General features: G+C 39.7%; 1 protein-coding gene across 9 annotated transcripts in view; it reads left to right on the forward strand.

Annotated features, from left to right (window-relative positions):
- EML5 (EMAP like 5) overlaps positions 1 to 14,128 on the forward strand; it is a 140,550-nt gene that overhangs the window by 38,485 nt on the left and 87,937 nt on the right. For all 9 annotated transcript variants that reach the window (XR_010751982.1, XR_010751983.1, XR_010751984.1 and 6 more), the window contains exons 7-10: positions 737 to 938; positions 2,486 to 2,623; positions 8,849 to 9,105; positions 10,449 to 10,661. Coding sequence is in view for 6 of the 9 variants with exons in the window: in XM_066387935.1 (XP_066244032.1) it covers positions 737 to 938; positions 2,486 to 2,623; positions 8,849 to 9,105; positions 10,449 to 10,661 (810 nt within the window). In the remaining 3 variants the exon portion in view is untranslated. The remainder of the gene's footprint in view (positions 1 to 736; positions 939 to 2,485; positions 2,624 to 8,848; positions 9,106 to 10,448; positions 10,662 to 14,128) is intronic.

Here is a 14,128-nt window from a genome sequence, read left to right on the forward strand (position 1 = left end):
CAGTAAACATAAGTGTATGTTTTATAAATAGAAATGAGACTTACATTGGTCCCTTTACACTGTAAACATTCAATTGAAATTCTTCTACTGAAGAGAAATTTTGCCTAGAGGTAGTCTGGGTTTACTGTTCTAGCAGATTCTTTCAAATGTCTGATGGCTGTTATAATGGAACGTACAGAGAGACGGGCTAGATTACCTGGCAGCCTTGGCTCTTGAAAATATTTTACTATCAGAATGCTAAATGTAACTTCAGCAAATAAACTGTTGAAAATAAAGTGTGTACCTTTGTACACAGCACCTCTACATGTGTCACTTTGTATAGATAATAAACCTGAGAGAAACACAAACTCTCCCAAGGTTATGAAAGGGATTGTGGCATATATAGAAAAAGTGGAAGTCTCTCTTAAAGATTTTATGAGCAGATTGAAGAAAGGAGAGATAGACACGTGAAAAGTCAGATTATTCTAAGAGAAAAGCAGTACAATTCTATAAAGGGAGTTTCTGAGCACGTACCAGGTTTGGGCTGAGCGAAGTGGTCTGTCTATGACCGAAGTTGTCTAATAAGGAGGAAGAGTCTGCATCCTGACGGCCAGATAGAAATTAGGTCTACAGAAAGAGAGAAGTATCAATCCACGTAGAAAATAATGCAAAGAATTGAAAAAGATGTGTGGATTATTGACTTGCAGGTTTCTTTTTATTAGAGCACGGCTCTTAAATACAATTCGCTTTTGACTAGGTTTGTCTGTGAGGAGTGTTTGTTGGCGAGGTGACCACATTCTAGTCGGAACACAGGACAGTGAAATTTTTGAAATTGTGGTGCATGAAAGAAAGAAACCTTTCCTGATTATGCAAGGGCATTGTGAAGGTGAACTCTGGGCGCTCGCCACCCACCCCACGAAGCCTCTGGCCGTGACCGGAAGTGATGACCGTTCAGTCAGGTAAGCAGGTTGTGAAATAATTGCATAGGCTGGAGTTTGTCCTTAGATCAACATAAGAAAACTTAAAAAAAAAAGTACTTAGATTTAAATTTTATCAACTTGTGGTATAACAAATGAGCTTAATTAATGAACTGTTTGTATGGTTTGGTTTTTCCTATTGAAAACATAAATTGGCATTTTTTCCATATCAAAATGTATCTCCACCTTTTTAACATCCTATAGTATTTCACTGTGTAGATACACTGTAATTTATTCGACTAACTCATTATTGATGGGCACTTACGTTCCTCCGGTTTTGTGCTGTTATACTTTCAGTGAGTGTCCTTATACCTATGTCTTCTTCTACATGTGCAAATATGAATATCTATATGATAAATTCCTAGCAGTGTTGAAAATATATGCACTTAAAATTTTGATCAATAATGCCTTGCACAGAGGCGACAATTTATATACCTATGAGCAATGCATGCGAGTGTGTTTTCCCACACTCTTGCCAACATTAATTATTACTCCCAGTGGTGAAAAGTGCCTTGGTGTGCTTTGAAAAATGAGCCTTTTTCTTGTATTGAGTATGGTTTCATATGTTTAAAGAACACTCGTACCAGCAGCAGCAGCAGCATTGCCAGGGAACTTGCAGGCAGTGCAAATTCTCATGCTGTATCCAGGACCTACTATCAGAAATCCATCAGCTTGTGGTTTAACAAGCCTTCCAGATGGCTGTGATGTGCACTAAAGTTTGAGATCCACTGGTCAGTGACACGAGCTGAGATATTTTTCCACCTTGCTGCCATCTTTTCTCCCCATTTCATCGTAATTACTTCCAGCCAGGTTCCCCCTAAGTACTATTTCAGCTATATCCTACAAGTTTTGATATAAAACAAGTTCGTTCAGCTTACTTCAAAATATTAACTAATTTTTATAAGGGTTTTGTCTTTGGTATTTCTTAATTTTCAAACAATGGGTATTTTCTTTTTTACCTTTTTGTTGTAGACTTTTAATATTAGAGTCTGAAACAGACTCTGAATTTGCATAGTCTTGATTTGAAGGACTGTACACATAATATACTCTAGCTAGATCTCCCCTTTGGTCATGGTAGACATCATTTACCTAAAATGAATGATAGGAAAAAATTAATGTTATTACATGGTTTTAAAAATAAAAGAGCCTATCAACCCTTGTCATTTTAAGCATGAACAGTATTTCTGTTTTCGTAGATAAGAATTCCTTGCCACAAAGCATACAGTTAAAAATCTAGATGTATCAGCCTTGTCCTGGTGTCTCACTGGTCATAGTGTCCTCCTGGTGCACTGAGGTCATGGGATCAGTCCCTGGTCAGAGCACGTACAAGAAGCAGCCAATGAGTGCACAACTAAAATGGAACAATAAATGAAACAATGAGTTGCTGCTTCTCTCTCTCTCTTTCTTCCTTCCCTCCACATCCCTCAAATCAATGGAAAAAAGATTTTTAAATCTAGATTTATCTTAAAATGAGTCATTTTTAAGCATGCACTAGTTAACTATTCTTTTATTTTAATTAAATGTTACAGGATATGGAGCCTAGTAGACCATGCATTAATAGCAAGGTGTAATATGGAAGAACCAATTCGTTGTGCAGCTATCAATGTAGATGGAATCCATCTTGCCCTTGGAATGAAGGATGGCTCATTCACTGTACTTAGAGTAAGGTATGGTATTAGGGAAGAAACAGAAACAGATAGTAATTTTCTAAGTGAGACAGAATATATAATAATACTTATGGTCTTACCCATCTCCTTTATTATTAATATATATTTCAGATATTAGTTTCACTAAATATAAAAACATTTATAAAAATGGCTTTGTCAAAAAATTAAGTTAACTCAGTAACCTTGTTTGGGGGGTAAGAATGTGTACTAGATTAATGGCTAACATTTGAACTGTGAATTTGGGTCCTGACTTTCATTCCATGGTAGTATTGATTTTTTAGTAATGATCCTCTGCCTCTGAGGAGGAGGGGTGGGGGGACATTGAGGCTTCAGAAATGGGTGAATAATTTTGTTTGCAGTTTTATGCTTTGAAAAAAATCCTACTTCCTCTGTTTTGTATCATTAGAAAAGTTTGAAAATTTGTTAAAGCAATTAATATCTAATGTTGAATTATAGATACAGTACATTCAATTGAATTTTATACACCTATTAAAAATTTGCTGCAGATCTACCTGTGTGTTCGCAAAGATAAATTTATGAACTCTTTCTTCTCTGGATTAGAGATTGGTAGGACCATCTGCCCACTTGCCCAGTCTAGAAACCATGACTGCATTTCTGCCTTTGCCCCACCCCCTTGTCTAGGTAACCACAGAGTTCTGGAGAATCTCCTTCCTAAACTGCTCTCACATTAATCTACTTTCTTGTATGCTCACAACTGTACTTTGGGGCAGGCTTCTGCTGTCTCCTGAATGGGTTGGTGAAATAGCATCTCAGCTGATCTCCCTACCTCCTGATTTACTGCCCTCAAAACCTTTTTCACTCTACAGCTATAGCGATGCCTTTTAAAACCCATTTGTTTTCATTCCTCCTCTTTCTGAAGTATGATAAACACTCTGTGCTGTCCTTAGGGTGAAGTTCACAATCCTTAATTAACAGCCTGTAGTGCCCACCCTCCAGCCTGTTTCTTTCTGCCTCAGTCTCTCTCTTCAATGCGTGTACACTCTTTTCCTTTTGTGGAACATCGTATTCTCGTGCTTCTGAGTTTCTGTTGATGCTGACTCCTCTTTCTGGGACAAGTGTTTACAATAAGATATGCTGAGATTTTTCTCTTCAACTAATTTTTATTGTGATAAAATATAAATTTTACCATTTTAAGTGTAAAACTTAGTGGCATGTTGTTTTGCGATCAAGAATTTAGTACACATATAAAACACCTAAGAGTTCCTATCATGTAGCTCATGCATTAAAAATGGTCATTATTATTTTTTTCAAGACTTACCCTTTTAGTTATTGTATGCTAAATCGGAACAGCGAGAAACAGATGTTTTGCCACACAATTAAGTAGCCAAATTAAGGAGTCTTTATTTTATTAAAGCCAGCGACCACACAGAGACCTACATCATTCAAATCACGCAGCCCTGAACACAGTTTGAAGTTAGCTTTTAAAGACAAAATTACACACTGATTAGGGAATGGGGAGGAGGGGAAGCCTAGCAGTAGAACAAAGCAGTGAAACAAGCTCTCTTACGATGCTGATCTATAGGACTAATTCAGGGAGAAACATTCTGGGAACACCTGCAGCCTCGCAGAACTAGCCCAAGGCCACAGCCTGGGAAACCAGCCTCAAGGCCAGGGGTAGGGAGTCTTTCAGAAAAAGTAAGTTCTGCTGAAAGTCTCTTTGTTTTTCGAGAAAGTAAGTTCTGCTAAAAATTACTTATGCTAAGAGCCTTTCTTTTCTACATTTCAGTATACAAGAAACTGGCTGAATAAGTTCTTATCTCTCACAAATCATTATTTTAGCAACTGGGTCCCAAATTGCTGACAGGATTATTGGAACAGTTATTATAATTGTTAAATGCCTTTGTAGTTTAACCACAAAATTCTAATTCACAAAATATTCTCAATCCTTTTCAATTTACCTGGTCACTATTTCTTCTTGTTTTGCTTGCATACAGTCTCCTTATCATAAAGCATGGTTCTTATGTATAGCAGCACTAAAGCGCCCTCACAGGAGAGGATGTGTTATGGTGGGAGGAACATAAAATAGATTAGACTCTAACACACTGATTCTTAAACCTGGGCACAGGGTCATATGTCAGGACGAAGTCATGAAACTTCTTAGAGCATCTTTTCCTTATGATAAAAAAAATGTTAACAATTTTATGTTAAAAGAAACACTAATATTGGCCCAGGCTGCATAGCTCAGTTGGTTAGAGCGTCACCCCAGTACGCTCAAGCTGCAAGTTTGATCCCCAGTCGGGGCACATACAAGAGTCAACCAATGAGTGCATTTAAAGAAGTGGAACAGCAGAGCAGTGTCTCTCTCTCTCACTCTCTCTCTCTCATCTTCTTCCCTCCTCCTTTCCTTTCTATAATAAGTAAATAAAATAAACACTAATATCATGGAGTCAAATAAAAAATTGCATTTTTTTTCAAATTAGAAGATACACACATGACTCTTTGACTTGTGGTGAGCTGCATTTTCAACATCAAACGTCTCAGAGGCATTCATTTATTCTTCTAAATATTATAGTTAGGGAGATGTCCCTGGTGGACTAGCTGTAAAAATGTTAATATTCCCATTTTAGACTCTACCAGTGGCTAGCCATTTGTCTGTTTCGAACAGTGTCACTATCGTGTTAGGTGAAATTTAAAAGGATTGAGATCGTTTCCCCTAACTCAGGGGTCCCCAAACTACAGCCTGCGGGCCACATGCGGCCCCCTGAGGCCATTTATCCGGCCCCCGCCGCACTTCCAGAAGGGACACCTCTTTCAATGGTGGTCAGTGAGAGGAGCATAGTTCTCATTGAAATACTGGTCAGTTTCTTAATTTAAATTTACTTATTTTAAATATTGAATTTGTTCCCGTTTTGTTTTTTTACTTTAAAATAAGATATGTGCAGTGTGCATAGGAATTTGTTCATAGTTTTTTTTATAGTCCGGCCCTCCAACGGTCTGAGGGACAGTGAACTGGCCCCCTGTGTAAAAAGTTTGGGGACCCCTGCCCTAACTAATCATACGTTCATTTAAAAAAATTTTAAATTATTGGCCCTGGCCGGTTGGCTCAGTGGTAGAGCGTCAGCTGGCGTTCAGGAGTCCCAGGTTCGATTCCCGGCCAGGGCACACAGGAGAAGTGCCCATCTGCTTCTCCACCCCTCCCCCTCTCCTTCCTCTCTGTCTCTCTCTTCCCCTCTCGCAGCCAAGGCTCCATTGGAGCAAAGTTTGCCTGGGCACTGAGGATGGCTCTGTGGCCTCTGCCTCAGGTGCTAGAATGGCTCTGATTGCGGCAGAGTGACGCCCCAAGATGGGCAGAGCATCGCCCCCAGGTGGGCATGCCAGGTGGATCCCAGTCGGGCGCATGCGGGAGTCTGTCTGACTGCCTCCCTGTTTCCAGCTTCAGGGAAAAAAAAAAATTTTTTTTAATTATTATTATTTTTTTGTATTTTCCGAAGTGAGAATTGGGGAGACAATCAGACTCCTACATGCACTTGACCGGGATCCACCTGGCATGCCCACTAAGGGGCAATGCTTTGCCCATGTGGGCCGTTGCACTATTGTGGCCAGAGCCATTCTAGCACCTGAGGCGAAGGCCGTGGAGCCATCCTCAGTGCCCAGGCCAACCTTGCTCCAATGGAGCCTTGGCTGCGGGAGGGGAAGAGAGAGACAGAGAGGAAGGAGAGGGAGAGGGGTGGAGAAGCAGATGGGCGCTTCTCCTGTGTGCCCTGGCCGGGAATCAAACCCGGGACTTCTACACGCTAGGCCGATGCTCTACCATTGAGCCAACTGGCCAGGGCCTAAAATATTTTTTAACCTATTTATTTTTACCCCTGTTTCTTAGGAATAATAAGTTTCAAAAGTTGTTTGCTAGCTTTAAAAAAGTAATGCTATATATGTCTGATATTTTTTTACATCAAAGTTTTTTTGTCCCTCTTCCCCCCAAAACACATATTCAAAGAAGTCTTATCTTAAAATTTCTACCTAAAATTTAATCCCTCTCTAGTTATGTCACATTTTTCTTTTCACAGTAAAACTGCCTACTTTACTCTCTCAAAGACTGCCTAATTACTCTCTTTTCTTCCAGTTACGAACTTTCTACCTCCATTCTAATAGTTTCACCTTCATCTCTACATTGAAAAGCCCTCACTAATAGTCCCCTGTCACTAGCGCAGGGGACAGTTTTCAGTTGTCATCCACATTGATCCTCAGCAGTGTTTGAGCTCCTTAACCACTCGCTCCTTCTCAGAACATTCTCTTCCCTGGCTTTGGGCATTCATTCTCTTTTTTTTCTGCCTACTTTTCTGGCTCCATTTTCTTTGTTAACTAATTGTCTTCTTCCTCCCTAGGAAATATTGGAGTGCCTCAAAGCTCAGACCTAGGGTTTCTGCTGTCACTCACTCTGTGTTTGGTCCCTGGGTAATCTCATCCTTCCCCAGTTTAAGGGCTGATTTCCATCTCTTTATATGAGTAACAGCAGGGGAGAGCCCAAACTCCTTGGCAGTTTATCAGATCTGTCATACTTCCTCAATTTTACTTTCTAACCCCAGCAGTCGCTACCTTTCCCATGTGTGTGCCCACGTTATATTATCTGCTGTGTACCATAGATCTGCAGACTTCCGTGTCTTTGCTAGTGCTGTGTCCTCTTCCTGGAAAACCTTCCCTCCTCTCTCAGACTTGGCCGACTCCTCAGGTTTTATGCATAAGATATACCGAATATCACTCTTCCTTGTCCCTTCCTACCTCTAATCTAGCCTTTAGCCCTTTTTCAGTATTTCTAATAGAACTTCACATATGCCTTTTGAGTACAAACCACACCTTATCAGTTACAAAGCAGAACTGCCTTATCTCTGCCTCTCACAGAAGATGAGTCTACCTTTATATTCCATACGCCTAAAATGAAGTAAGCACTTAGTGTTACTGGGAGGAATTTGAGATTGATTGCTTTAAATTGTCCATTTAGAAACTTTACAAATTGTAAAATGTCCATTCAAACTTCTGCCTCTGAAATCATCTGCTTGGTGCATTTCATATTGGTAATGCAAAATGTATATGGAAAGAAGACTCGGGCATTAACTGGGAATAGGAATTCTCACTTCCTCCCGCCCACCCTCCCCGCTGCCTCTCTCCTCTCCGTCTCCCACAAGTTCTGCAACTTTGGAAATTCATTGGTGTCAAACTGTGTGTTTATTCCTTGGGGTTTTTTTTTTTTTTTTGTATTTTTCTGAAGTTGGAAACAGGGAGGCAGTCAGACAGACTCCCGCATGCGCCCGACCAGGATCCACCCAGCATGCCCACCAGGGGGCGATGCTCTACCCATCTGGGGCATTGCTCTGTTGCAACCAGAGCCATTCTAGCTCCTGAGGCAGAGGCCACAGAGCCATCCTCAGCACCCGAGCCAACTTTGCTCCAATGGAGCCTTGGCTGCAGGAGGGGAAGAGAGAGACAGAGAGGAAGGAGAGGGGGAGGGGTGGAGAAGCAGATGGGCGCTTCTCCTGTGTGCCCTGGCCGGGAATCAAACCCGGGACTCCTGCACGCCAGGCCGACGCTCTACCACTGAGCCAACTGGCCAGGGCCTATGTTTATTCCTTTTTATGGCTGTTACCAATACCTAAATTATTTTCGAAACCCACTTGTAAGGCATCATTGAAAAAATATTTAACTTCACAAGTCAGCATGTGCCTAATTGGGAAGCAGTATATTTGTATTCTATTTTAAAAAGTGAGAGAGGTTCAAATGAAAATGACTGGTGGTAGTTAAATGAAGATATTCAAACGTGTTACTGAATTAATGCAAATCAATTTCTCCTTTATTTCCTCAATGTAATTTTGCATATTTGGCTCATTATAAATACTGGTGCTTATTTGAAAACCATGGTGTTAGTAATGAAGCAGTTTTTATGAACTCAATATTTACAAGGAACTTCATCATAAAAACTTGAGACTTTATTTCCTTATTGTATGGCTCCATAAGCTTCATCTGAATCTCTAAACTACTTGAAGTCATTTTGGAACTGAAATGTAGCATTTTTTTTCTAGTTCCAGCATATCTTATCATATTTTTCTGTTCAGCAAAATAATTATTCCTTAATTAATACAGCTAGTCTCATTTACATTTGTTTTATGGTTTATAAATACTTGATACAACCTCACTGTCATGTAGACACATTTGGAAACTGAACTAATTCTGTAGTGACTTCTTTCATGTGGTCTAATTCTTTTTTCTTTACAGAGATATGACGGAAGTAGTACATATTAAAGATAGGAAGGAGGCGATTCATGAGTTAAAGTACTCACCGGATGGAAGTTGCCTTGCTGTTGGATGCAACGACAGCTCAGTGGATATCTATGGAGTTGCGCAGCGTTATAAGAAAATGGGGGGATGTGTGGGCTCACTTAGTTTCATCACTCACATGGACTGGTCCTCCGACGGCAGATATTTACAGACAAACGATGGAAATGGTAAAAGACTTTTTTATAGGATGCCAGGTAAAAGTTTCTAATAAAGTATTTATAATTTGTGGATTTCTAGTGCCCATAAAATATTTCAGGATTTCACTAGAAGCAGAGTAAGTTACATTTGATTATAGGCAATCAGAGAAGATCTGAGCTAATATTTTGGGCATTGTGATCTTTTCTGTAAGGCTGCCTTATTATATTGAAGTCCTTTTGGTTCTTAATTAAAACTTCCTTGTTTGGAGGATCTAAAACCTTCTTTATGTTGAATTCCATACTGTGTGAAGTCCCTGGTAAAGTCCTTGTGTGAGAAAGTAAAAAATGCCATTTTTAGGGGTGGAACTAATTAAACAATTGCTACAGATGTCTACCCATGAGTTGTTTGGGTTTTTGTGGTGACCTCAGATAAACTTTGCAAATATTAATAATCTGTAGCTAACAAATTAAATTTGAAAAAGTTTTCATCAAAGATTTAAGAAGAGAATAAAAGAGCAGGATATTCCTAATACTTTATTATGATGCTTAGTGCATTAGTTCTCCAGTCATGTATTTGATAAAAATAGAGACATAATTAAATGACTGCGTCTCCTCAAGAGTGCCTTGCTGGCAGTCTGTGTGCAGTGAGCTGGACTCAGCCGTGCAGTCCTGTCTCCTCATGTCCCTGCGTGCTCCCCTCTCGTCTCCTTCTCGGTCCTTCTCAAAACCTCTCTCAGCCATGCAGCTTCTGAAGTTTCTTTTCAGATACTTGATTTGCCCCTTTCTTATAGCTTTTACTTTTTCTTCTAACTTACCCCGGGTGACTAATCCGTACCCTGATTTTAATAAGAGTTCAGTTTTATTCTTTATATCAGTGGTCCCCAACCCCCAGGCCACGGTACCGGTCCGCAGAGAAAGAATAAATAACTTACATTATTTCCGTTTTATTTATATTTAAGTCTGAACGATGTTTTATATTTTTAAAATGACCAGATTCCCTCTGTTACATCCGTCTAAGACTCACTCTTGATATTTGTCTCAGTCACGTGATACATTTATCCATCCCACCCTAAAGGCTGGTCCATGACAATATTTTCTGACATTAAACCAGTCCGTGGCCCAAAAAAGGTTGGGGGCCACTGCTTTATATGGTGAATCTGCTAAATTACATCATAATCAAATCTGTGTGTTTCTCTAAATCAGTGTAATTTTGGCTTTTTAAAAATTTTTTTTGCATTTAATTTTCTCCTCCCCTTATCAGATATACTGACCTATTCATGCATCCTATTTTAACTGGAGTGGGAAGCTATTTAAAATTTGGAGGTTACCATGTTATCAGTACAATTTATGCTTCAGTAAAAGTCAAATGAAATAACATGAAGATGGCGTTTTATTTTTAGGAGGAAAAGAGGTGACAGATAAAGAAGAAATGAAAGGTGTTCACTGGGCATCGTGGACGTGCGTTTCAGGCCTTGAAGTGAACGGCATTTGGCCCAAGTATTCAGATGTCAGTGATATAAATTCAGTAGATGGAAACTGTGTTGGCCAAGTGTTAGTTACAGCTGATGACTATGGAATTGTAAAATTATTTCGATATCCTTGTTTCAGAAAAGGTACTTTTTCTTTTCATAATACCATTTATAAAGCATATTTAAGGTCTTGCTAAAAATTAGTCTTGAGAAAGGTTAGAGGGTTTATATTTTTGAATATACATATATTATTTGGTGAAGAGTTTCATGAAAATGAACAATTAGCTACTTATTTTGCTAATGAAATTATTGTCATATGTTACATTTATTTTCAACATAAAATTTATATTAGAAAATTATTTTTTAATTCATTTATTGGAGTGGACTAATACTTGACTGCTTTCTCTTTTTTTTTTCCTCCTTTGTATCTTCCTGAAGTTGGAAATGGGGAGGCAGTCAGACTCCCGCAGTCAGCGTCCACCCGGCATGCCCACCAGGGGGCGACACTCTGCCCATCTGGGGTGTTGCTCTGTTGCGACCAGAGCCATTCTAGCGCCTGAGGCGGAGGCCATGGAGCCATCCTCAGCGCCTGGGCCAACCTTGCTCCAATGGAGCCTTGGCTGCAGGAGGGGAAGAGAGAGCCAGAAAGGAAGGAGAGGGGGAGGGGTGGAGAAGCAGACGGGTGCTTGTCCTATGTGCCCTGGCCGGGAATCGAACCCGGGACTCCTGCACGCCAGGCCAACGCTTTACCACTGAGCCAACTGGCCAGGGCCTTGACTGCTTTCTTTTTAAAGAATCATTTTTCTCCCCACTTCCAGAATTGCTTCATATAGTCAGACTGTACAATGGTCGTTAGACTTTTCTTCTTATGGTTTATTATCTTTCATTATTTAGCTTGTTGAACATACATCTTTTAGGTGATGTTTTTCTTCTGTCTTTTCCTCAAGAATTCTGATGAGGTTGTGAGCTGTACAAGTTCAGGTCATAGTTTAGAATCTATTTATTTTTTGGTTAGTTTTCAAATGCCAGTGTGTTTTTGCTTAAATCCCTAGTATATGTTGTTTGACATTTATTTTCTATAACCGTGGAGTTAAGAAAAATAAGGGGTTATTTTCTTTTTTTTAACTTTTGAATACGGTAATTTATTCATTGAGTCGTTAAAATCTTTTCATTTCAATTACAGTTTGTACAGTTTGCATGTAATATTACTTTGTATTAGTTTCAGGTGTACAGCATCGTGGTTAGACAACTATATTTCAAGTTACCCACCTGGCCTCACACATAGTTATTACAGTATTATTGATTATATTCCCTACACTGTACTTTACATTCCTCTATTTTGTGATTACCAATTTGAATTTCTTAATCTCTTCACCTTTTTTCACCCAACCCCACAGCCCTCTTCCCTCTGGCAACCCTCAGTCTGGTCTCAGAGTCTATGAGCCTGTTCCTGTTCTGTTTGTTTATTATGCTCTTAATATTCCAGGGGTTATTTTTCTATACATTTTATGTATTGCCTTTATTTTGGATCTCTTCTAAAATGATGGTATTAATCATTCTGTTCATAGTCCTAGGGAATAAATGAAATGCTGTAGTAGTCATTTATTTCATGTCTTGTTCTATTTGAGTCAGCTTATAATAAGTCCATAAGAACTAAAATAATTATATGGAGAGGGAATTAGTACCAGGGGAAATACCATAGTATTAAAACCAGTTAAAGAAAACAGTAATCAAACATTAAAATTAAATTTGAGCTTTCTGGAAACCGAAAATAAAGCAAGTCACAGAGTAATTTTAACTTTAGCTATTATTATTATTATTATTTGAGCAAGAGAGAGAGAGGGACAAACAACAGGAAGGGAGAGAGATGAGAAGCATCAACTCATGGTTGTGGTGTCTTGGTTGTTCCTTGATTGCTTTCTTATACGTGACATGATCAGGGGGCTCCAGCCAAGCCAGTGATCCCTTGCTCAAGCCAGAAACCTTGGGCTTTAAACCAGTGACCTTTGTGCTCAAGCCAGTGACCACGGGGTCATGTCTGTGATCCCACACTCAAGCAAGAGTAGCCCGTGCTCAAGCTGGTGAGGCCATGCTCAAGCTGCAAACCTTGGGGTTTAAAACCTGGGTCCACAGTGTCCCAGGTTGACGCTCCATTCACTGCACCACCACCTGGTCAGGCAGCTTTTTTTTTTTTTAAGAATATTTGCTACTCAAGGAAAGCAAAATTTCTTCATAGATTTAATGTTCAAAGAGCTCTCTTGTAGTATGGGACTTTATATTAGGTACAGCGAGTTTATTTTAGAGTAGGGGTCTGGAAACTATGGCTCTTGAGCCTGATGTGGCTCTTTTGATGGCTGCATCTGGCTTGCAGACAAATCTTTAGTAAAAAAAATAATGTTAAAAATAAAAAACATTCTCATGTATTACAATCTATTAATTTCCTACCACTCATGTTTATGGTTGCGGGTGGTTGGAGCCAATCACAGCTGTCCTCCGGGACAACACCAAATTTTTATTGGATAATGCGTAACATACATGGGTCGTTGTGAGGTCAGGAAGTAAACTTCCCTCCTTTTAATCAAGTAGTCAGCTAGCGAATTGCAGAAACCCTTTTGATGAAGAAGATGGCTAAAAGAAAAAAAGATGAGTATCGTACTTTTCAGCAGGAATGGACAGAGGAATTCACCTTTGTGGAGAGAGCAGGTTCTGCAGTGTGTCTAATATGCAATGATAAAATTGCATCCATGAAACGGTCAAATATAAAGCCGCACTTCGACACACGCCATACTACATTTGCATCGAAATATCCAGCATGGGACAGCTGGAAGAAAGCATGTCAAGAGCTACTGTGCAGAGTGCAAGCTAGTCAGCAGCAACTCCGTGTTTGGACTCAACAAGGTGACTGGAATTCGGCTAGCTTTGCTGGTGCTTTAGCAATTGTGAGAAACGGAAAGCCATTCACAGATGGGGAGTATGCCAACACATTCATGATTGATGTTGCCAGTGAACTTTTTGACGACTTTTTGGATAAAGACAAGATAATCAAATGAATAAAAGACATGCCTCTGTCGGCAAGAATGGTTCATGATCATACCATCATGAGGGCAAATCAGATTGAGGCAACACAAGTGAAGGACATAAATGCAGCACCATTCTTTTCTCTCGCTTTGGATAAGTCAACAGACGTAAGCCATTTATCTCAATTCATTGTGATTGCAAGGTATGCTGTTGGTGACACACTATATGAGGAAAGTCTTGCTGTTTTTGCCTGTGAAAGAGACAACAAGAGGGGAGGATTTATTCAAGTCTTTCACTCAGTTTGCTAAAAAAAAAAAAAAAATCTACCGATGGATAAATATCTCGGTGTATACTGATGGTGCTCCGTGCATGGTGGGGAAAAACAGAGGATTCGTAGCGCTTCTTCATGAACATGAAAAGAGACCCATCCTAAGTTTTCACTGCATCCTACATTAGGAGGCACTTTGTGCTCAGATGTGTGGTAAGCAGCTTGGTGAGGTGATGTCACTGGTCATTCGGGTGGTCAACTTTATTGTTGCCCGAGCTTTAAATGATCGCCAGTTTAAAACACTGCTGGATGAAGTTGGGAATAA

Source organism: Saccopteryx leptura, chromosome 6 (genome assembly GCF_036850995.1).
Source record: "Saccopteryx leptura isolate mSacLep1 chromosome 6, mSacLep1_pri_phased_curated, whole genome shotgun sequence".
Taxonomy (NCBI): domain Eukaryota; kingdom Metazoa; phylum Chordata; class Mammalia; order Chiroptera; family Emballonuridae; genus Saccopteryx; species Saccopteryx leptura.